Source organism: Micrasema longulum, unplaced genomic scaffold (assembly GCF_059751315.1).
Source record: "Micrasema longulum isolate JH-2025_06_02 unplaced genomic scaffold, ASM5975131v1 h1tg000133l, whole genome shotgun sequence".
In the NCBI taxonomy this organism is placed as follows: domain Eukaryota; kingdom Metazoa; phylum Arthropoda; class Insecta; order Trichoptera; family Brachycentridae; genus Micrasema; species Micrasema longulum.
The window spans coordinates 2,026,787-2,052,973 of NW_028277339.1; the positions used below are offsets into that span (position 1 = coordinate 2,026,787).

The following is a 26,187-nucleotide window of genomic DNA, read 5'->3' on the forward strand; positions in this document are numbered from 1 at the left end:
TTTAATTTTTCTGTAAGAACTCTTAATAATTAGGTTCTTTAAATAAAAATTTCTTAAACGTATATTTTTTTATTTTAGTTTTTTTTTTCAGTTTCTAAGGAGCAGCCTTTTAAGGACAAGTGCTTCCTGTACCGATTTAGGGTGGATGAAGAAGCTCCACCCCCAGTGGCCCCTTCCGGAGACGAGCTCTCAGCAGCTGAGGGACAGTTGAGGGAGTCCCTCGGCTCTCTACTCCAGCGAGGTCCTGACGCTATGCTGAGGATGATACTCAGGAAACCGTAAGAAACAAAATATGTGAATAGGTTCACATCTTCTCACCTCACTAATAAAACATTTGAGATTCTTACAAAGGCGCTGTTGAAAAGCATGTTTTTTATAATAACCACATATTGTATGCGAAAGATCAAAAAAATGTACCACGTTTATCGAAGCTATAATAATATGTAAATATTTAACTTAAATTTCTTGATAAATTACATTTTAAATGATAACTAGAAATATTATAATTCATTTATCTAATATCTAACAATTGGTTTTGAATAATTTTCATCTAAACTTCCTAACTAGGAATAGCTTCCCCGTTCTAAGACAGTAAATATATTTTTTTAGAATCTGTTATTTTTATCATAAATATTAACCCTCTTCATTTTTTTATCCCTTTTGTGTTAAGTTTCCCCATTTTTATAATTAATATTCAAGAGAAGATTAAATTAGTATGTAATTTAAAATAGTGATTTAAATAAACCGCTATAAATTTGAATAAAATGGTACAGTACTCGTAATAAATTAGCCAATGGTTCATTCATACCATATTAAAATTCAAACACACGTTTTATAATATTTACAAATGAGATTTATGTTTACACAATATTATTTTTATTATGAGAGCACACATATTTTACCGTATTTTATGACATCGTATTAAAATTTAAAGTTCTAAAATTTTACATATCATGCCTATTATCATCCACAAGAAGACTTTTGGTCTGCGGCCTTACCCTGTAACTAATTCGTTTCGTAAATTCATTCGTATTGTATCGTACTTTGATTGCGTTAGTTAGAGTGATATGGATATATGACGAATGAACAATTTTACGAAACGAAATTGTGGTTCGTCCTAGCCAAACTTATATATTAAATTTTGTATTAAATAACTCAATAAAGCGCTTACAAACATTTATATACATACAATCGTTGATATTAATAATTCTCTTATATTTTATTTCAGAAGTCATGAACGGACGGCTGACGAGCTGGAAGCCGTGTATGAGGAGTTGCTCCGCGTACCAGCTCTGGCCCACCTCTCCACTTCTGTGAAGAGGGAACTTTGTGCAGCAGTTGTATTCGAAGCTCACCCACAACCCAGCACTGTTTGTAAGTTTTTATTACAACAAGGAAGTTCAGTAGTATTTATATATTTCTCTGTTTATTAATTGGCGATTAAATTAAGCTAAAAAAACTTTTTTTTTGTATGTCATATTATCATATTTATGATTTTTTTTTAATTTTGTACATTTTGAAAATCCCCACCGAAACTTCGAAATCACACCGCCCGCGACGTCACGAGTTTAATTCGGTGAGTTTTTCTCAGATTTAAAAGTAGAATCCGGAACCCGCTGATCATCGAAAAACATGACTACCCGAAAACCGGAAATCTACTAAAACTTAGCAACATTATAATTGATTGGTTATTGGTAAACTCATGATCATATGAACTTGCGATGTTTCAAAGTAGTTTATTTTTGTAAAAACCGCTTTTTTTTCATTCATTTTCAAGAAACTTTACGGTACAATAAAATGTTGCTCTAATTTTACCGCCTGAAAGAAAACATTTTTGTTTCTCATCTCCCGTAACACTGAACTTCCACATTATCCTAAATACTGTTTTTCAGTTTTTCTTTTTCATATATTGTGTGTCTTTATCATTTTTGACGGGGTTGATTTCATTCCAGTGTTTCACCAAGGAGACGAGGGCAGATCCTGGTACATCATAGTTCGAGGATCGGTAGATGTTGTGATTCACGGAAAGGGAACGGTTACCACGTTACACGAAGGGGATGATTTCGGAAAACTCGCCCTCATCAATGACGCACCAAGGTAACTTCTTCTTATAATAATGCAAATGTTTGACAAGTCAAAATATATTATTTCCCAGTTATAATAAACGGTCTACATTATGTAATTGAAACCAATTTTACAACAATGACCTATATGCCTATATAATTAAACAGACACGTTACAAGCGCATTTTATATGGCAATTCAATTATTAGGATTGCCTTCATTGTGTTCATTTTCCAAAGACTTTCGACGTGATCAGACGTGATGCATCGAAAAACAAAGACTTAGTTATGAAAAAAGATTTTTTTACACCGAAACTGTGAAAAACAGATCAGGCCTATCGTTTCATACGTAAATTACAATCCATTTTTAAAAAATTAGTCATTAGTTATTTTCTTATAAGTAACCACGTAAATAATAACACACCCAGTGTGTTAGCTATAGTAACGAGTAAGTTATACATAAATATCCGGCTGTTAATTTTTATATGTTATTCATTGTTTTTATAAATGTAAATAATATTATTAAGTCAGTATAAATATAATCTTCACCAACAAGCTACAAAAAGTGGCTTGGTGGGACTTTAGTTTTAGTAAAAATATAACAAGTGAAATTTTTTTTTAAATTGTAAAAATGTATAATTATGCTATTAAATCAAAATAAATCAAATAAAGCACATCCTTAAAGAAAATTTTGACAAAACTTTTAAGAAAAAACTAAATAAATGGCCATATATTGATTAATATTTATGTTAACAGTCATCTATTCAAATTTTCAGACATAATTTTTTTGCAAAAAATACGAATGCTTTTAGTTCTTAAAACTGAGAAAATATAAATACGATTTGATGCATGAGGTAGGTATAAACAACAACGACATCAACAAACTATCACGCCGTTTCCCTGTAAAGGCAGGCAGAGGGGATAAAACGCCACATCACTCTATCTTTGCATACAGATTTCGCTTCCTCTACATTCATACATCGTCTCATGCACGCATGCCGATTATTCCGACTCTACATGTCCATCTTCAGGCATTTGTTGAATTTGGTCATACCATGTCTTTCTCGGTCTTCCTCTATTTCTGCATCCATTAACATTCGCATTGTAAATATGTTCAGCCGTTCTTTCGCTATCCATTCGCTCTGCATGTCCAAACCAGCGCAGAGCTCCTTTCTTGATTCTGTCAATTTATCTCAGCCTTACGTAATGTACGGATCTCGGCATTTGTCATTTGGACATTTGGGGGTAGGTATTAATGTAGGAATGAATGCATGTGGATGCATTGTCGACCAATGTGGTGTTTCCAGACGGAATCACCAATGTAGGATTATATGTATCATGATGCATTGGGAGTTCCTACCCGGTTGGAGGTTGACAGAAGAAAACGATGTTGATGTTAGATGCGTGTTTATTACATGTTTTTAAACAGAGTAACAGAAGTAGTAACTACGTAAACGTTGAGTCGCTGAGCACCGAACTGGTCTAAGTATTGAAATTTTCTAAGGCTGTCCAAACTACATGTTGCAACTGAGTGTGAGAATGTCCGAACTACTTATTGTGACTAAGGATGTTACCACTTATTTATATTGTCCAGTGTTCACTTTACTTCCTAGTGCTACTTGATAAAATACACGAATTTGGAATAACCAGTGACGGATTTTATCGCTTTCGCGACATACTCAAGACTGACAGCGGTCAAAACAAATCTTTGAATGTAAGTACCTACTACTCGTCTTTTATTTATAAGATAAATTAAAAAACTAAAACATTATAATTAAAACGCTATTAAAAGTTACATCAGAGAAGTAAATAAAACACGCATTTTCAAACGAATAAACAAACATAATAAAGTAAACAACTATGTTTTTAACCACTTTTTTTTCTACCTACCGGTTTTAAAACCATACGAGCTTCTTTATCAAAGTATAATTAACTTATAAATTCTATCTTGTTTTATTTTATCAATGCTGCATATGGAGCCAATAAATCAACTATTTTTGTCTTGTAATGGTGGAAAGCGTAATGTGAGATGGGTACAATCATTTAAACTACACAGGAGTGAACGAAAATAAAGTTTTAATTTATTTAAAATGAAACACTTTGTAATTTTTACCACATAAGAGTTTAATATATTAAAACACGACTAGTTTCAGGTATTCTGAATAACCCATCATCAGGTATAAATATAAACTAAACTTAGTACTTAGGTACTAATAGGGTCGGGTGGAATATATACATATATAAATTCATAAGGTTTTTCCACAAAGTAAATGCTGAAACAATAAATAATATAAAATAAATATTGTTTATTTTATATTATTTATTATTATTTATTATTTATTTGGTTATTTACTATTTTTTTCTTATTATGAATCGCTTCCTTCACAAGACAAAAAGACTTAATATTTTAGCTCCATACGCAGAACTGATAAAATAAAATAGTATAGAATGCATTAATTCAGTATACCTTGATAAAGAAGCTAGTGTATCTTTGAAACCGGTCGGTAGTAAAAATAAAAAATAAGTTGTTAAGATCAAAGCTGTTCGTGTTTATTTTATAATAATGAATAACCACAAAGTTAGTGCTTCAAATTTAAAATTGATAGAATAAACAAACGTTTTTTTTTATTTTATTTTCAATATTGTAAAAATACGTACGATTTTATTCATAGGATAGCCTTAGGGATAATGTAAATACCTCTCTTTATATTTGAGGAAGTATTTGAGATTTGTAGTAACACAAATCTGGCCTTGGGCGCACATTTTATACGGCATCTATTCGTTTTTTAGGTACACCGTATACATTTATGTCCGTTGGAAAATGGCAAATTTTGAAAAAACAACTTTAAAATGCAGTTATTATGGCATTTTTCGAGCTTTATTTGCTATTTTTTATTTGTTTATTTATTTACTTTTTATTTTATTACAAAAATACATCTTAAAATTAAGCTATAACATAATTTTGAAAAATGCCCACAAAGACTGCTCAAATAAAATGATATTGGTGTTAACATAAAAAGTATTCATTTTTCCGAATTTCGAAATAAGCAACAATAATAAAAATGTTAAAGGTTATACGTCATTAAATTATCTTTCAAATTTTGAAAGATAATTTTCTTGTCTACAAAATATCTATTTTTGACATATTACAACAGAAATAAGAACATTTTAAAGAAGGCATTTACAGGTCTTACGGCCTGTCATTGGCTGGTTTAAGTGGCCACTTTATACACTGTGTAACATTCACCATTCTGCCCATATTTGAACATCTATATTACTTCAATTCTTTCATCTGTTGATGTTTGTGAAGTTAAAAAGCTGAAACCTTTATTTATGCGAGTGAGTCCAGCCCTTGTCTACAAAAATTTGAAGAAACGCAAAATATTGTTAATATCTATTTTTTTTGCTTTTACGTTACGTATATTATTTTATTTAATTACAAGCCTTCAAAATGGAATGTCGAGTAGACGAAAGTGAGAATTTTTGATACCTCCTTCTGTTCGCGTTCAATCACGGGAATAAAACTGTTCTTTATATTTGCGCAGTGTACATTGTTTTTTTTTGTTGTGTCGTATTGTTCTCTTGGAAAAAAACGAACACAACTTATGTTAACACCTAATACATTTATTTAGTACAGAAACGCAGCTTATAGAGACAACCAGGAATGACCAATGCCTGTGAACTTGCCCCGACTCGGGGCACAATAAATCCTCTAAATCCTTCGAGGTAAAGTTTCAAAGTTAGCATGTTTTCTGGTGATAATCATTTATTCCATTTATCAGTTTTTTTCGAAATCTTATCTATCAACAGAATTTAAAGGAATTAAAAAGGTTTAACGAGTATGTATCATGTCCAAAATATGTTAAAAATACTTTTGTTGAGTCAAACATTCAAATGTGTTTTTCTTATTATACGTAATAATGCATTAAGTGGGTTTTATCAGGTACTGACGATATTATAGCTTGTTCATATATGTTTACAACACAAAAATAATATATTAATGAAGAAAAAAATGTGATTTAACCATGGTTGCATAATATTGTCTATTTTAAAAATGATTTGTTGTTTATTTAAATACATTATATTATATGTATGGCCTAAGCTAATTACAACAGTTATATGAAGAAACACATGCACAAGAAACTGAACAAAAAGAGCATACAACTATGTGGCAAAGACAAATAAGGGCAATAAAATGATGAACAATATTTTGAGTTTGTCCAAATGTGAATGTTGAATGGTGAATGTTACACAGTGTGTAAAGTGGCCACTTAAACCAGCCATTGACAGGTTATGAGCCCTGGAGATGCCTAGACTTCTATATTACCTTCTCTAAAACGTTCTTTATCTCTGTTGTAATATGTTAATAAAATGATGGTTTGCAAAATATTCATAAACACGATAAACATATAAGACTTCGAGCTAAACCGTGCCAATCCATCTTTATCCCACACTGTTTTAGTGGCGAAGAGATCTACGAAAAGCCAGTAGATTGGCTGGTTTAAGTAGCCTCTTTACACACCTTCACCATTTTGCCTGAATGTTTGAACGTTTGAACATCCATATTTATATTTAATTATTTATAATTCTTTCATTTGTTGATTTAAGTCAACTTAAAGAGCTAGAACCTATATTGTTGTAAAGAGATGCAACTGATCGAATTATTGCACATACTAGGCAACGCCTGAAAACAATTTTCCATTTTTTAAACTTCTTCTTGGACCAGTTGGTTTTACTACAATATTTTGAGTTTGTCCAAATGCTATTGTTAAATAAATGAACAAAGTATTCTTAAGAGTGTTCTAAAGAGTTCTTTATCAGCGAATCTGCGTTATAAATATGATTCAAAATGAAGTTTAATGAGTATCCCATGGTACACCTGGCGTCGCCACAGGATAATTAAATATTACTCTTCTCATCAACAAAATGTAAAATTCAAACTTATAAACTCCGTTGAAAATTAAACGTCGAGTTTCAGGATACCGACAAGATTAAGAGCTAGAAAATAAACTCCATTTATCACCTTTTTGGAAAAGTTCGTTGGAATTACAGGTAATAATTTATAGTGGAAAAAACTGCTGAAAAATAAAACACGCGTTCATAAATCATTATGTAACATTATCTTGGGCACGTAACGCAATTATATTCTTTTCCGCTTGGTATCTGTAAAAAGGTTTTTCCATTTGCAATTTACTAAATAACTGATTGAAGCGACTCCAGAATGATGGAAAAAAGGTTTCGGTTTTGTTATACATATAAACAATTAATATTTAAACGCGTTCTCAATTAATTCAAAACCTTTTTATAATTGGAATAAAAAGAAAATGATTGAAAAAATATCGGTGAAAAAGTTCCGTTTTAAAAGCTTTTAACTTCCTGATCATTTTTTATATTTTTTATTTATAAATACGCCTAATGGGAATTTTTAGAGACACGTTTATGCATACAAAATGATTATAAAAAAAGTAGAAAGACTCGATGGTTTATAGTAGACTTTGTGGGAGTGGAAGCGGGAGAGAGGTGTTTATAATTGAATTTGATTCAGTGATCGTTTGAAAGAAGACAACTTGTTATCAAAGAAATCGAGACTGGTATGTTTGTTGGCAGACCTAAGAATTCTGGGCATAGGGGAATGAAAACCATAGTTAGTTCTATGGTTATCGGTATGAAAGAGTAAGTTTTGTCCGAGGTTTCTAGTTGGGATATTTAATTTTATTGAACTCAGTAGTTCAGGCGCATCAAAAAGTGAATTGAGATTTTTAAATAGGACTATAAGGTCGGATTTACTTCGACGGTCTTGAAGAGAAGATACATTCAAGGTAGTTTCTAACTCATTATACGTATATAGGTCTCTGGATAGGCCCAACCTCCAGCCTATCTTTCTTAAAAATCGATGTTGAACTGATTTAATATTATTGATGTGAAAATCTTAATATGGAGACCAGATAACAGAGGAATACTTTAGGTGCGGGCGAACTAGGGAACAGAAGAGAGTTTTAAGGGTATTGATATTTTTGAAGTCTGCTGTGCTTCTGTTAATAAATCCAAGAAGTTTTAAGGATTTTAATTCAAATTAAAATGTCAAAATATGTAGAAATAAAAAAGGACTTTTTAATTCGCAAGCCCATGTAATTCATAAACGTTTAAAGTAGTTAGTGGAACCACATAAAATATTTATAAATATCTAATTACAAATACATTTACAATGAATGAAATATAATGATAGCGTTAGTTAGCTTTCGAAAGGTAGGTCCAACATTTTGAATTATTGATTGGTCCGAATGCGAGAAATAAGTAATTAGATTAAGAGATTAGTTCTAGTAAGGATCGACCTTCTTCAATTAGCTTCAATTATTGGAGAAACACTTTTACGTAAGTATTATTATATCGCAGCTAGTGGCGGCTGAAGGGGTTAAAAATGGGGGGTCATTTTTCTACTAAATGAGTTTATGTGTGTTTCACAATAACTTTCACCCAATTTTTTTTTTAAATACATACATATATCTGTGTCTACTTAGATTTTTTAAATATTTTACACAAATTTACAAAATACCTAACATAGCGAGTACACTTTATCTTGGCTCATAGAGTTTCTTAAAAAGGTCTTAAATACAATTATAAAAGGTCTTAATAAACGTCGAAAAATATATTTCACTCTCAACTGCCGTCATCGTAAATCCACAAATAAAAATTACTAGTACATTTCCCTTTTAAAACACAAACAAATTATTAAAAATGAACAGGATTTAAATTTTACGAGTCAATATGAGTTTAGTGCATACGAAACAGATACCTAATAAACACTAGGTAATTTTACACGTGCAAGAAACAATATATTAAAATAATATTAACTCACAATGCTCATTTTAATCTTGTAAAAAGGACGAGAAAATATAAACTTACGTTAATCTTTTCCATTAAGAATTTGTCCTTTTTAAATGTAGGTATGTAAAATACATAGGAATTCATTTATCATCGTATTTCCTCCAGTCTAGACCAATGCTAATGTGATATTATTACTATTAATCTTATTTTTATCTTCCGTGTTTCATGGTGTTATCTCTACCAGGACAATGCCCGCGTTCGAATTAATTTTGGGCGAAATGTTCCGATGTTCGTGTACACACGGGACGTTTCATCTCTTTCATGAGAAAATCTAGAGATAAGACATACGCTTTGGGGCAGCAACAGAAATGACCCGCGCATTCGACATAACATGAATGTTTGCGGCGCACGTGCTTAATAGTATTCTAGATAACATAACATGAAGATTAATAGGTCCTTATATATTTCATTGAATGATTTTTATAAAAATATTATAAAACCTAATTGCATTATATTATATACATTCTGTATAATGTATTTGAAGTGAATTATTTAAATTGGTGGCAAATTTTAGGGGTTTATTGACCCAATGGACATAAGGGAAAGCCGCCACTGATCGCAGCTTTATATTCGTAAGTCTAAAAAAACCTTCGAAATTCGATGAAACTGACATATTTGATATTTTAATGAAACAAGAGAAAAATTACAAATTTAAGTTAATTAGGTTCCTATGTACTCGTAAATAGGTATATCTTAGAAAGAATTCATGCGTTTTCTACGACTGAGAACCGGCTCCTTGTGATTGGCGGTCAGGTGCTCCGTACGTCTTTGGTTTACAACTTTGTTACTGTTACTATTATTTTTATTTGCATGAACGGAAAAATATTTAAGATTATCAAAAATACTTTAATTTAAAAAAATGGGCGTATAACGTGTAGACAGGAAAATAAAATGGCGGATATTTTTATAACACTTTTTTAATATTTATGTAAATCCTTTCAGGAATCGTACCGCATGCATATGATAAAAAAACTTGAAAATCAAAGTTTTGTGAATCATTTATTTTTAAAAAGTAGATACACAAAAGTCCATATTCAATTTTAGGGTTTTTCCAGTGTCAAATTAAATTGCTAAATTTTTTAAATATTTGTAAATAACCACTTACCGACTTTACTTTATCTACCGGTTTCGAGACAAACCCGTCTCTTCCAACACCAACTAATCCAACGTTCAAAACCCACTCTATACACCTTCACTTTAGTTGTTGTACAAAAATATAAAACCAGCACGACATGATTTTAATAAGCAACACTGATATTAGGATATGAAAATATTTTATGCTTTGGGAGAAATAGTTGAAAAAAGAGGGTGGGGATGAAGGGGGGGGCATGAGTTTAATATGTATAGGGTGATAATTACAATGGAACATCATATAATGGGCTATTTCGAAAGTATATATATATCTTGAATATTGCACTGCTATCTGGTCTTCTGTTTATAAATTAAATATTAATAGAATCGAGAGTATTCGAAAAAAAATCCTGAAAAAACTAGAATACAAATTTCATTTGCATTTTCCAAATTACATAGCTTCATTAAAAGTTCATAACATTGATTTGTTACCCCACAGAAGAGATATTTTTGATCAGATCCTGCTTTACAAAATTGTAAATAATAAGTTCGATTCCCCAGAACTCATTAATCTACTTGCTTACCGTGTCCCCCCCAGGCCAACTAGACTCTCTGATATTTTCTATATTCGTAAAATTAAAATTAATCATCGGAAACATTCTACGATCCCTCGTATATGTGAAGCATTTAACAAAAAAAATAATAGTCTTGATATATTTAACACTCCATACAATATGTACAGAAGAGAACTAATAGGCTTGATTCAGAATAACAAAGAATAGACGTTTTGTCTCTTTCTTGCTCTTCATTCATAATTCATTTAATTATTAAATCAAATGCAATTTTCCACTCTTACTTTCCTTCAATCATCCTTCACCACTTTTTATCAATTTCCTTCTTTTCCTTTCCACTATCTCCTTGTTTTGTCCATATTTATCTTATTTTAATATATAGTATATTTATTATTTATATAGTCGAAACTTTCAGCCGTCGTCGTTTTATTACAGTATTATTTAGTGGATACATATGATTGGATAGCAGGCCCTACTATGCATACATTTTTTTTTAAATATTAATTTAACCTTTACGTCTGCTTGTATTCGAAATAAATCAAATAAAAAATAAAATAAAGCAAATAAAATCTATTAAATTCATTTTTTTCTATACGAGAATATGTATATTTATTTGTATTATAATTTTAATAAGCCTTTATTTATTTATTTATAAAGGATAATATATATAGCGCCATTTTTGTGAAAATCACCTCAAGAGCGCTGTAAAATAAGCATCCCAACACGCTTTACAGCTACAGAGCACATAGGCGGTTGGGATTCTAGTTCCCCATTTCTATTTATGATTTTTAATAATTATATAAGCCCTAGATTACAATACGTCTTGCAGCTACATAGCGCATGGACTTTTATAAATCTAGCTCCCAAATGGGATTTACAAATACACTGCACAAAAAAAATGTAGGAAGTGTTTTTAATTTATAAATAACCGTTTACATATAGAATCTAGATTACATATGTCCTGCAGCTACAGAGCGCATGGGTAGTTAAAAATCTAGACCTCGTTTACAGTTGAAGTTAATTTTTATAATTATATTCATATTAATGAAAGCTAACATCACAAAAAGTCTTGCAGCTGCAAAGCGCATCCACGAGTGGAATTTCAGCAACATAAGAATGATTTTAAAGTTTACAACAACAAAAAAAACACAATAATCATACATCGAGCAAAGAACTAGTAAGTGTGGCAATTTAGTTAACATATAACAGCACAAAAAGTAAACGATAAAAAACTAAGCAAAGATAGCATTCCTTCACTTGTTATTAAGGTTAAAAAGATAACGGAAGCGGTGGCCAATACTTGAAGGGTCCATGTTTTAGGTATCCAGGGTCTATTGTCCTTTTCCTAGTACATAACATTTGGTTGTTCCCTGGGAGATAGTAGATGCACATTTGTATGCGTAGTGTAGGTACCAAGGGATCTATCTATCCGCTTCTTGTCAATTTTGTTTGTTATTATTAGACGCATGTTTCCCGCTTAAAATATCTGATTATTATTATTTTACTCTGACTAAGATGTGAGATAAACTTATGTTTAACTTTTGATATTTAAGTTATTTTACGTGATGTGAGAAAAAAGTGTCATTTGTACTTTTAAATAAACGTAGATAAGTAGCACTATATTATATGGATTTAAAAATAAAATGTTATATTTCGGCACTTGATCTTCTCAAAAAACACATTTTTGAACAGTTTTAACAGAAGCACAGTTATAAAATCACGAGAGTTTGTGGCGTTTACAGCTTATCCAGAAAGGGTGAATTTGCTGCGAATCTCTCGTGCGTAACACGCGCGACCGTTGCGTCCAGAAGGAGCGTACCAACGCGCGAGCATTTGGGGACGAATTAAGTCAGTAAAAAACATGGAGTTGAACGAAGCGCACTTGATATGCGCTCTCGCTCTGGAGTTCGCGCGTCAACGCGTAGACGCAACAAGGCGTCTCTAGTATCTCGACTCGCGCGCAATACGCGCGAATCAAGCGCGAGTCGAGAGTCTGGCGAAGTGCACGCGATTTACGCGCGTATCTCGAATTCGCGCGATGCTTGTGGACGCGATGTATTAGTATGAATGAATTCGCGCGTAACGTTTCGCGTTGAATTCGCCCCTTCTAGACAAGCTCTTAAATATATTTTGGTTAGAACAAAGCGTTAAATATAATAACGTGAATCAAACAATGCTATAAATGAATATTATCTTTCTTCTCACTTGTTTATAGCATATCCAGACCTCGACGACTTAACTCGATGTTTATAACAATAAAACACATAATTTTATCATTAACCTGTAATTCAACATGTTTCAAAAATATGTACGCGTTGAATATTGAGTTTTTCATACCGAAAATTCGACTTTACTTTTTAGACAGTCGAAGATAACCCTCAACTTAAATTCCCATTGTAATCGGGGTTCTGATGTCACTGCGACATGTATTGTGTAGATCTATTGTGACGCATGACAGGTCTCAGTAAATTAATGCTTTTCCACCAAGTCTCAAAATCTATTGCTAAATCTCCTTCTCCGAGTCCAAGGCCCGTATAACAATGGGAAGTGTGCAGTTATCTTTAATTTAATAACATTTATAACATGACAACGTCAGTTATAATATGATACTAGCGGACCCGACAGACGTTGTCCTGCCCGAACGTTGGCTTGCCTGCTACTGTCTTGGAAAAATACTTTTCATCTAGGAACTCGTTTGTGATTAAATTCCAAAACTAAAAATTGTTGACATTCAAAAAATATTGAATTTAAGTAGGTACTTGTTTATGGTTGAATTCCAAAACATAAAATAAATATTTTTTCAACGGTGGCATTCTTTTTGCAAACGTCAAACTCCGATAGTTTCACCAACACAGGGGTGTACTTGTGTAGGAATACGATTTTTAAAAATGAATTGAATTTAATATTATTTTAGTGTTCCAAAAAAACCAATAAAAAGAAATAAATGGGTGGAAATTATAAGGAATTTAATGAAAGAATCTGATTGAGATCCACAAAAAACAAATGCTGTTTGTAAACATTCAAAAACAAACTTTTTGTTTTTTTGAATGCAACCCTGGTAGATCGATGAATAAAACATTTATGCTCTTAACTTTATTTTACATTTTCGATTGAAGATTTTTATCTACGAACACGCACAGCGCAAAGATCTATATTTCTCTGAAAACCGCACGTAAATCGGTTGAGCCGTTTAGGAGGAGTACGGTGACATCACACGTATAGAGGAACTATATATATATATAAAGATATAAAATAAAATTATGTTTTCTGTATGGAAAATAGAATACGCCTACTTTTTTTTAAAACATGTTCAATTATAGGTTACCAATAAATATACTTGATTTTTTAAATATAAATGTACACATTTTCGTGTCGTGTCATTTCGTGACAGTCGAAGATATCTCTGTTAACGAGGAACTTCAGCCCTACGGGAAATTGGATACAATATTTTTTTTCTTACGCACGGTAAAAAATGGAGTTTTAAATTTTACGGCAAAGTTTCTTGAAAATGTTCGAAAAAAAATAAGAAAAAATATTTTAGGATAAATTCAAACTATTGATAGTTTGTTAGTTTAGTAATTATAATTATTAATAACTAACCCTCACAATTCACTTGTAGAAAGCGCATATTGATTTGTTTTTGTAAATTAAGTTTATATTATTCTTATAAGCGTAGTTATTTTTCCAAATAAATCAAAATAAACTTTATTAATTTCGATTAGTTTTTACCTATAATATTGAACTTCAGCACTACGGGAAATTGGATACAAAACGTGTTTTCTTTTGCGCGGAAAAAGTTAAAACATTAAATTGTACTGCAAAGTTCTTAAAAATGTACAAAAATAATAATAAAAACTAACTACTTTGAATGACGTCACTGGTTCATATGAATCAACCAACGATAAGAGAGCTGAGAAAGATATCCGGTTTGATTACCGTAAACGGACATTGGTCGATTGCGGCAGAACTGACGGATAATAAACGGAAGAGACCCTCTGACGTCACATGCGGAGTTATTTCAGAAATACAACATTTTTTTAAAAAAACCATAGCGCTGATAATACGAGACATAAAAATTTAAGAAAATAAATTCTTTGGGTTAGTTTAATAGTCTATTAAGAAATATTAAAAAAAAAAAAAAAAACACCGAACATTCAAATAAAACTGCAAACTATAAACAATTTATTATTAAATATTATTTTTTGTATTTATAAAGTGCGGAATATTTTTATTTGCTTTTTAAGGGAGGATTATTTTATGCCATTTTTAGATTGCCAGAATTAAATGAGAAAGTAGAGCTTCTTTGGTTGACTATCCCACTCTTTTTATTAGAACACATAAAATTATACTTAAATTGTGGATCATCATTATCATCATCACTCCCTTTCCGCACTGGATTGGTACACCAATCGCAGCTTATCTCGATCAATTTTGTTACATGAAGGTAAGATGATCAGTCTTACGCTTCAGGTACCAGTCCAGGGACAATGAAATATTCAAGTGTGATAACACCCTTTTAAATAAATATTTCATATCAACCATGTCGGGAATCGAACCCGAGACCTCTTGCATGGTAGGCAAACGCACTGACCATTATACCACGAGGCCACGAGGAATTATGTCTACCTATGTAGGTAATTTTTTAAAGATTTTAAAGTAAATTAATACACCAAATGCGTATTTACTACAGCACATTTTTTACCTACGTGAGGAAATTTCGTTGTAACTGTCTCTTTCCAAAAACGTTCTCCATTTGCGTTGAAATAAATATAAATCTAAATGTCTGGGAACACAGACATTTTTAAAAAGGGAATTCGGAAGTCTAGGCATTAATAGGGATTATGATCTATCATTGACTGGTTTAAGTGGCCACTTTACAGACTGCGTAACATTCACCATTTTGCCCAATTTAGATCTGAATAACTCCGTAGGGAGAAAATCAGCCTGTCTGCAAACGTTTGGAGATACTAAAAACATTGTTAACTATAAATCGCATGTTTTCGTTTTAGAGCCGCCACAATAGTCCTTAGGGAGAGCAACTGTCACTTTCTGCGCGTGGACAAGGAAGACTTCAACCGCGTCCTTAGAGGTGTCGAAGCCAACACTGTCCGCCTCAAGGAGCATGGCCAGGATGTACTGGTTCTCGAGAAAATCAGTTCCGCGCACAAGCAAACTTTTTCACACTTCAAGTAAGTATTATAATAATATCATATGTATATGAGCAGTTCGTAAATCAGTTCAGCGCAGAAGAGCAGTTTTCAGTTTTAAAGTACGAGGGTGATCGACAAAATAAGATTTATTAACAATAATAGAACATTTATGTAGGATCGCAAAATGCTGGTATTCAATTGAAATTCACAGGATAATTTACAAATATATTGAACTATCTTTCAACGTAATCGTTGTCGAGATCAAGACATTTCTGTAGTCGGGGAACCAGTTTTTGTATGCCAGCGTCACAGAAATCCGCCGCCAGCTGTTTCAGGCCCTTCTTTGCTGCTTCTTCGACGTCCTGATCCTTGGAAAAACGTTTCCTCCCTAAAACCCTTACAGTTCAGTGAAAAGGTGATGGTCCGAAGGTACTAAGTTGGGTGAATAGGGAGGGCAGGTGACAATATCTCATCCAAACGATGTTAACAACTCCTGTGTAACTCGCGCGATGTGGGGCCTGGCGTTGGCGTGCGAGAGGCTTGCTCCCCGGATTAGAATTCCCCTTCTGCGGTTCTGTTCTTTCGAGTTTTTTTAGGGTATTGCCAGTAAGCTTCCGCATTAATGGTAGTCCCTTTAAGCATAAAATCAACCAAAAGGACCCCCTTACGGTCCCAAAAAACTGATGCCATAACTTTTCCGGCTAAATGGGTCGTTTTGAACTTCTTGGTTGATGGGAAAGATGAATGACGCCACTGAAGTAATTGCCTTTTAGATTCTGGGGTGAAGTGACGCACCCACGTTTCATTCCCCACGATAGTCTAGAAAAGCTTCCCTTTCCTGTGCAAAACGATAAAAAAAATCACGCGCAGTGGTCACGCAATTTTGACGATGCTCCGGTGGCGGGAGCGCGCGACATGCTCTTCATCGGAAAAATTTCCTGCGACTAAACAAAATGGCCGACAAACACGCGCGACCAAATAAACTGACCGTTAGGATCCTCCTGCTTGTCGCGCGCTAACTTTGGAACAAAAAATTCCCGCGACATTAGGAGCCTCTGTAACCTTATTTTGTGGATGACCTCGTATAATAAAATGTACCTTTATTAGTATTGTTTATCAGTTTTAGGCACAAATGTTCAGTCTTCGAGTTTCATCAATTAAATTCATATCGGCAATTCGTACGTCAATTTTAATCATTGAAGAAACCTTTTTCAGTATTCAGATATATATCATAAATTTTGTATTAGCAATTTGTTGATCAATTCAGCGCATACGAAACCTTTCCAGTGTTCAAGTAGCATAAAATATATAATAGTAATTCATTGATCAGTTTAATGTAAATACAAGAAAGCTTTTTCACTCATTAAGAATAGTGAAATGTATATTATATTATTATTATATTATTTATTTACTTAAGTTAGTTAATATTACATTGTATATTAACTAATATATTTACAATTATAACAAATACTTATTAAATATTTCTTACATAACTACATTATTACAATAAACATAACATTTTTTTTTTAAATCCGTAAGTTTTCTTTCATTCTTCATACTTTCAGGCATCTCATCATACAGTTTTAACCCTTTATACATTAAGCTATTTTGTGATTTTGTTTTTTTCTTAAGTGGTAGTCTTATCCTATTTCTATTTCTTGTCCTATATTTATGTACATTTCTATTTAATATAATTTCACTTATAAAATACTTTGGCATGATATTATTAAACACTTTATATATAAATACAAATACATTATACAATAGTCTTTTCTTTATTCCTATCCAGTTCAATTGTTTTCTCATTTTTTCAACACTATTATATTTGCTTTTTTTCAGTATAATTCTCATTGCTCTATTTTGTAGTATTTCAAACTTGTTTATGTCTCCCTCGTTAGCTAAATATAATATAGTAGAGCAATAGTTCCAATGAGGGGCAATTATTGTTTTGTATATAAGTTCTGCACTCTTTTTGTTAGCAATTTGTCGATCAGTTCAGTGGAAAAAAACGTGTTCAGTCTTTGGGTATCATAAAATATACCTATACAAGCAATTCGTTGACCAGTTCAGCTCACAATAAAGCTCAGAAATATTGTCAAATAATATATCGGAAAATTAGAAAAAATGGTAAACTCCTAAATACCTAGACTTTTATATTCACTTTTGTACTTAGGTAAATTTATCTTAATTACAGATACACGGTTATGGCTGGTACTCCGGAGAAAATGCTTGAACATCTGCTGGAAACCAGATTGGATGGAAGAGGAGGGAGAGAGGACCGGGCTGTAATGTCAGATCCATTCCTTGATGACTTTCTACTCACTCATATCATATTTATTCCAACCACACGACTCATTTCAGAACTTCTGAAATAATATCCTTTTCAATTTACTACTGTTTGAAATATTTAACACTTATTTTGACGTCAGATATTATCTAACATAATATGTTATTATATAATATTATTATGTTCAATAAAGATTCAGGATGTTTTGGAGATGAGGGCCACGATTACATACGCTCTCTTCATCGGTCCATATTGAGATGGTATATTTAACTTTTCTACTATATCTGTCTACCGTGGAATTTTGATCTATTGACATGTCAATACCCGTTTTCGTTACGTCATCTCCGACATCATATTATAAAATTAAATTCAACGAATAGGTGGCGCTGAAACTTTACTCCTCGTAATGTTAATTTTAAATAGGCTTCTGTGATAAAAAGTAGTGTCATCAAAACGATTTCAACAAATCTCAATTAACGTGACAAGCGTTCACTTGAACATTATTTTTATATGACATTTGCCAAGACGGAATGCTTAACATTTCGTTTATTTTTATCTACCTACGTATTCAAAGCCGACTCTATCGATATGTCAATAAGTGCTCTCAGGAAGATAGGAAAAAAATAAATAATTATATTTATTTTTCATAAAGGCAATATTTTTTCCAAAACTCAAAGGTCTCACGCATACGCCGTAATTACCTCGAGTTTTCAAATTCCATGAATAGGTGGCGCTGAAACTTTACTCCGCGTTCAATTCTGAATTAAAATTTAATGATTTATCTTTCGTATTTTGAATAGGCTTCTAAAATAAAAAGTAGCCACCTAAACACGATTTGAAATTTATGTTAATGGCAATTAAAACAAAAAGGGCTCAGTGGAATATATTTTTTGTTTCTTGTCATGCGTAGATACCGTGGGGTCTTTGTATATACGCCTACAGCCTACATATATGAGCCCTGATACATATTGATGTATTACCCACGTATTACCTCAAAACTCGATGAAACAGAGTCGGTAGTGTACTTTCGTGATCGCTCGGGAGAATTTATCTTCAACTATAACTATACTATATTGTAATTGCCCCCCAGGGGGCGATCGCCTCCCAGAGGAGGTTACTTTCTTTGTCAGAAAGTAACTAAAGCAAAGACTGTTCGCTAATAACCAATAAAAATAAAAAATGTTTGTTTTACAACAGAAAGTGCAGAATATAAATTTATATAATAAAATTATTTGTTTGACAAATCTTGATATATAAACCTTAACATAGTAATTACTTATCGACTAGAATCTTCCAACCAAGATTCAGAGTTTGTCATCGCTTGCAAGAGGCGAGTTGTTCAATTTGTTCACAAGTGGACAGAAACCAATCGACAAGCTGCTTTCGACGATCAAGAAGCTGCTGGTTTTATTGAGGTGAGTCCAATAATGATATGTAATAAAAGCCTTCGGAAACTGCTGCGACTTCCGCATTGTGTTTACAATAAAAATGTTGGTATTACTGATTTGAAATCAAAACAATATTTATTGCCCCTGTTATATTGTATATTACAAGAATCATTAATAATTATTCAAATTGTTTTACTTTAATACCGTAGATTACTTACCTGATTTATGCATAACTGGGATGTTGAAAACATACTCAAAAATTAAGTTTTAGCTTGAAACATAATTAATGAAACATACAAAACCACAGGTTCTGCGCTGAGAAAATTATATTTATTTTTAACTGGCGACTGCATGTTTATTATACAATTTGAGATTTTTCTGTCTAAGTTTTATTCAATATTATTGAACTTGTGGGAGGCTTAACAACATTTTATATCATATGATTATATTGGTGGCCTCCGAGGTGTAGGGGTTAAACGTTTGACTCACACACAGAAGGTTTCAGGTTCAATTCTCGGTGAGAACAAATAGGGTATTTTCATTAACTGGGGATATGATTTTAAATGTATTCAGTATTTAAAGAATATTTTTACGATTGCGAGCATTTTACTATAAAAGTCTGAAACGAATGTTTTCATATATAATTTTCTATTTAAAGATTGATAGAAATAAAACGGCCCGTAACTGGCCAAAAGGTTGATGACGTCACGCGTGACTTATGGATCCTACGTTTACTCAAATCCGTTACTGAGATCGTCCGACGCGGGCAGCTTGTGGCTTTTTAGTTGTTTTTTATAGTTAAATTTCGTCATTTCTTTTGTTTTTTTTTTGTTTTCATTTAATAAACATCCATAGCATTATGACTGACATTGGTTTTTTACAAGGAAAATCCGATAACTTGCCCAAAATAGATATAATCATGATGGGTATTTTTTTCTCATCCGTCCAAGTTCCTAGTTAGAAATGTAAAGGCCGCAAGGTAAGGAAATATACAATGTTTGCTTCCAGAATGTATACATTTAAATAGTTGTATTATTTGTATTTGGGTACTATAAATATATTGTTTCGCGTACATTTAATGTAAAAGGGAAGGAACGTGACTTTGACACAACATTTGTGTTGCTCGAGTGCGTGTTAATGCCTTTTTTTATTAAATGTGATTTACTTATTAATAGCTAAGAAAAAATACGGAGACAATACCATAGGTTACATTCAAGTACAAATTAAACTTAGTAACATAAGTACAGAAATATAATACAAACATAAACAATAGCGTTCAAAGAAAAAACTATTTTAGTAGGTATTGTAGTACCTGTCAAGCTTTATAAGTGATAATTTCAGTACCTACTGATGGTAATTTTTTATAGTCTACAGTCTACATCATTAAATTTAGTATTTTGTACCGAACAAGACCTACGGCAAATAGTATAGTGGTTTGTTTTTTTTAACATCTCGTTTCATAACGTTCAAATGCGACCAACCATTTTTTCCGCATTTTTTCATTAAGCTAGGGTTTCCTAGGACAGCGGTGCCCGTATTTTAACGGCCGTAGTAAACGGTGATACGGTAGACAGCCGTCGTAACGTCGACTAGAGAGTGGTTTCCCAGGGAAACGGTGTTAAATGGTGTTGATAACACCGTTTTCCTAGAAAACCACACTCTAGTTACCGTTACGACGGTTATCCACCGCATCACCGTTCACTACGGCCGTTAAAATACGAGCACCGCTGTCCTAGGAAACCCTAGCTTTAGGTACTAGGAATGGCCAAAAAAGCTTTATTTGGCGTCTTCACCGTAGTGTTTGTGCACATCGGAACTAAACAGTACTTGATTCTTATAACTAAAGACATTTTATGCGCGTTAATTAGTTAAAACGGTGTATAAAAACCGATTACAACAAAAACAACACGTAGGCTATACAAATTCGTATGAATTTGTTTGAACGGTCGGTCAGTCGGATTCGTAACGCGTGACGTCACAAGCCCATTCGGCATCCGAATGTTCGTTTTGGCGCAAATAAGTTAGTGTCAAAGTATACGTTTTTAAACCGCTCTGAAAAATTAACGCGTAGACATAAAAAAAAAACTCAACAGTCACCATCGTCATTTTTTTCTCTATTTTTTTAAAAATGTGATTGTTTTCTCAACCCTTGGTGTTCTGTGGTGTAATTTACCACTGTAATTGGGCTTCCTGGCCTTTTGTGGTGTGAAAAAAAAAAATAGAGCATTATGGACAGAAAGAGTTGTGACAATTTTGATTTGATACAAAAGAAGAACACATCATGTTTTATTTATTATAATTAATAATAATTTGTCGTCAATGCATTCATTAATTTTTTTTTTTTCTTACGCACATAATAATTTAACGTGAATTTATATCTTTTCTTGTATTCTGATGTCTCCAGGAATTAGCCGGAGAAGTAGAAGCGGATTGTATTCAATGGAGCTGTTTGGAAGAAGAAGCCGGTATAATGCATCATGTCATGTCCCAGTTACGTCGGAGACAAGAGGAAAGGAAACTTCATGAGGGACAAAAATGGAAACTTCCCCCGTGCGGACAACCAATCAGCCTATTCAGCGGAACTCCTTCAGATACAAGAAATATTATACATCCCGATGATGACAGTAAGATGTTTTATCATTTATTTTTATTCCATTTGAAATGTTTTGATCCTCAAAATTTGGGAAATGAAGAACTGCTTCAAAAGCAGACCTTCGACATTATATTTATGTACTTAAATTATAAAAGAAAACTCATAAATAATTTAGAATACTTATGTTCTTATGGTTATCCTCCTATGGTAACACTTAAAAACAACAGTCTTGAAATAGAACATTGCAACTTCTTCCAGCTTTATTTTAGTGACTTGTACACAGTTATAATTTTTATTGCATTTTACTATTTTTTTCAGACTTTACTTGACAATTTGAAAATTTTATGAATAGCCTCCAAATAAAAGAATGAATTCTACTTAGGGACTTTACAATGCTTTACAAATAACATTTCTCCGCTTTTAGTTATTTTCCGAGTTTACTGCGCTGATCACACTTACTGCACACTGAAGTTTCCTGTGAATACAACTGCGGAAATTATCAAAGTGTCCGCTGCAGACAAACTAAAGATGAGACCAAACGAAGAACTAGTTCTAGTAGAAGTTAAGTCTACTGGAGAAAGATTACCAATAAATGACAAAGATATCAGTATACCGACTGGTTTGAGCTTGAATGGGAGAATATTCGTGGCACCTAAAGATCACCTGGATGCTTTGGTAAAAAAATATTTTGATACATCCATTAAAAATCAAATTTTGAGTAAAGACTTTTATATTCTGGACCTTAATACAATTACATATTGAATTATTTATCACCACCTTTGCATTAGAGATTGATAAGCGTGGGTTTAATTTTAATATTTTATTCCCAGACATGTTTGGCTGAACAAGAAGTTGCGACTCAGGGATTGGACATGGATATTGAAACATTCAGTACCAAGGATTTGGCTTATTACATGACGCTATTTGATTGGGATTTGTTTTGGTGTGTTCATGAACACGAGCTTATATACCACACATTTGGAAGGCATCACTTCAATGCAATAACTGCTAATTTAGATGTCTTCTTACGGAGATTCAATGAAATACAATATTGGGTTGTAACAGAAATCCTTATGGCAAGTTCCTTGAATAAGAGAGTGTCTTTATTAAGGAGAATGATAAAACTGGCAGCTTAGTAAGTACATTCTCTTTATTTTACAAATGAAATATTAATGAAAACAAGTCATCCATTAAATAACAATGTATGTAATTCTTATAGTTGCAAGGAGTACCAAAATTTGAATGCCTTTTTTGCTATTGTGATGGGTCTCAGTAATATGGCCATAAGTCGTCTTACACAAACATGGGAAAAACTACCTTCAAAGTTCTGTAAATTGTATACAGAGTTTGAAGCTCTGATTGATCCCAGCAGAAATCACAGAGCTTATAGGTAATGTTAAAGATATGTTATATAATATGAGTTAGGTAGTATATGCTGTATGTAAAATAATGTTCATATATTTTTTATTTGTCCACCTCATGTTCCAATTGTTTAGCACAGTTGCCTACCATGGTATGGCCTTGCATGCAAGAGATCTCGGGTTCAATTCGCCACGTGGTTGACATGAAATGTTTAAAAGGGTGTTTTTACACTAGATTATTTCATAGTCCCTGGCATCTGAAGCATAAGACTGTTCATCTTACCTTCGTATAACAAAAAAAAATCAAGATACGCTGCAATTGGCGTACCAATGCAGTGCCCTATGCTTAACATAAATAGATGTTTATTACTAGAAAGATATTGCTTTTAGCAATAAGGCTACCATAGAGCTTATTAATAATTTGTTCTTGAAGATTGAAAAAAAAAAAATTAAAAAAGCCTAAAAATGTTTAATCATCATTAGTCATAGATAAATAAATAAATAAGCATCTAACTAATCTTCTAGGTACATAATCAAATGTTTAATATCTCAGATAATTAAAAAAAAAAGTTTTGTCCATTATTAGTTATGTGTGTTGTAATGGGTCAATGATTTAACCAGGATTAACCAGCATATATCTCTGTGTATGAACTATTCAGACACTAAGATATACCCTGAGCCCTCAAAAATGATGTCATTTTACTTATGCCTCATGCCCAACACGTATTTAGTCGTTTTTCATCTTCAGTATAAACATTGTAAAAAGGATTGTGTAACTTTTCATTTGTAAATATTTGTTCGGAATGATTAACAAAGCTTAAAACAATTAATATTTATATATAAATATTATTTTTTGTAAATGTCAAACTATGCTTAGCGGCGCAATTGCAAAGCTCTTTTACTTACAGGGCTGTACTGATAGGGATAAGTTTTTAAAATATAATAAATGTGATAATTTTCGTGTAACTACTTTTAAAAATCGTAGGCCTCGTGGTGTAATGGTCAGCGTGTTTGTCTACCATGCGAGAGGTCTCGGGTTCGATTCCCGACATGGTTGATATGAAACATTTATTAAAAAGGGTGTTCTCTCACCAGAATATTTCATAGTCCCTGGACTGGTACCTGCAGCGTAAGACTGATCACTTTACGCTGTGATTGGTGTACCAATCCACTGCCCTATGCACCATTAGGTGCAGAAAGGGAATTATGATTATGATGATGACTTTTAAAAATATTTTACTCTATAGGGCGGGGTCTATGTACTAATATGTATGCCCACACTCCTAACATCCATAAATCCTCATTTTTAGTCTAGTATTAAGTATCTCTTATATTATAACCGTTTTATTGTGTATATACTTTTTTAAAACTGTCATTGAGAATATCGTCAAGTTTGTAATAATTTAGCTACAAAAAAGAACTCCGCTTAACATTGAAAGCCCCACCCGTTTACCCAGATCCGTTTTAAATGTCTTGTGGCCTCTTTTCATATCCGCATATAGCAAAAACATATTTTTTTTAGCTTTAATGAATGGTTAATTATTTTTTTTTCCCAAATATTCTTTGTTTACAAGATTCACATTTTTTAAAAGAATTTACATTTACTACTTTCAATCTACCTCTTACTGCCCCTATCGCTGTCAGAGCAACCACAGTATATATAGATTTGTCTGACACCCTCATCTAATTTTCCCAATTCTGATGGGGATAGGTTATGTTACTTCATTAGCTTCTTACTAAACCAGGAGAAACCAGTCCGATCGGGAGAACCGGAACCGTCACCAAAAATTTGGTATTTTCAACCACAACACCACAATGAAGATAGTCTAATTAATTGTTCGTATTACAGATTGAATGTTGGAAAACTACAGCCACCGGTAGTCCCATTCATGCCACTCCTTCTCAAGGACATGACATTTACTCACGAAGGAAATAAGAACTCACTCAATGGACTAGTGAACTTCGAAAAGATGCATATGCTCGCCCAAACCATGAGGACTATCAGATATTGTCGAAGCCGACATCTCGGTGAGGACAATTTCACAAATCCATTATTTACATCCGATGACCAAAAACGTAAACATCAAAACATAACCAATATTTTTCTTGCAGTTCTAGAGGTGCCATCTCAGAAGAATGATAACGAAGTCCGTGCATATATCAGTTGCCTGAGAGCAATTGATAACCAAAGGGTTTTAACTAATATGTCTCAGAAACTAGAACCACGTAGATCTTAATAATGCTATTTGATACATTTATTAAAGGACCAAAAAGTATTTCTTAATGTCGAAAATTCATGTGCTGTTAAAAACATGAATTTAAAAGTAAAATTTAGTTATGGGGCTGGTCCCAATATATTTGATTATGTATTGTTCAACTAAAACACTATAAAATATAATAAGTATTATAATATAATAATCCCTAATTACTAGTAATGTATTACGTAGGTACTTAGTGTGAATTTATTATATAAATAAAACACGAGTGATACTTTAATCCACAAATTTGGAATATCCAGTGACCGGTTTCATCGCTTTCGCGACATCTTCGAGACTGGTATCTTTATTAAAGAGTTAAATGTATTTATACAAAACAGAAGCAAGGATAGATAATTCAAAGTTATGTGTAAGTAAATTAAATAAAGTTATTTTTTTAAAGATTTTTGATAATGATCCTTAAGAGGATCATTATCAAAAAATTTTCTTCGGGTTAACTAATGAGTTGATATAATGCTATTTTAATGAGTTTAAGTATTTTATTTGCGGCGATGAAAGCGATGAAAACGGTCACTGGATATTCCAAATTTGTGGATTAAAGT

The 26,187-nt window shown here is 32.5% G+C and overlaps 1 protein-coding gene across 2 annotated transcripts in view; it reads left to right on the forward strand.

Annotated features, from left to right (window-relative positions):
* Positions 1–25,752, forward strand: part of Epac (Exchange protein directly activated by cAMP) — a 489,842-nt gene extending 464,090 nt beyond the window's left edge. For both annotated transcript variants that reach the window (XM_088242316.1, XM_088242317.1), the window contains exons 8-19: positions 92–278; positions 1,229–1,374; positions 1,953–2,097; positions 15,600–15,779; positions 17,935–18,114; positions 19,304–19,442; positions 21,820–22,039; positions 22,433–22,683; positions 22,839–23,143; positions 23,228–23,398; positions 25,219–25,397; positions 25,482–25,752. In XM_088242316.1, coding sequence (XP_088098442.1) covers positions 92–278; positions 1,229–1,374; positions 1,953–2,097; positions 15,600–15,779; positions 17,935–18,114; positions 19,304–19,442; positions 21,820–22,039; positions 22,433–22,683; positions 22,839–23,143; positions 23,228–23,398; positions 25,219–25,397; positions 25,482–25,606 — 2,228 coding nt within the window. In that variant the 3' untranslated portion in view covers positions 25,607–25,752. The remainder of the gene's footprint in view (positions 1–91; positions 279–1,228; positions 1,375–1,952; positions 2,098–15,599; positions 15,780–17,934; positions 18,115–19,303; positions 19,443–21,819; positions 22,040–22,432; positions 22,684–22,838; positions 23,144–23,227; positions 23,399–25,218; positions 25,398–25,481) is intronic.
* The last annotated feature ends 435 nt before the right edge of the window (positions 25,753–26,187 follow it).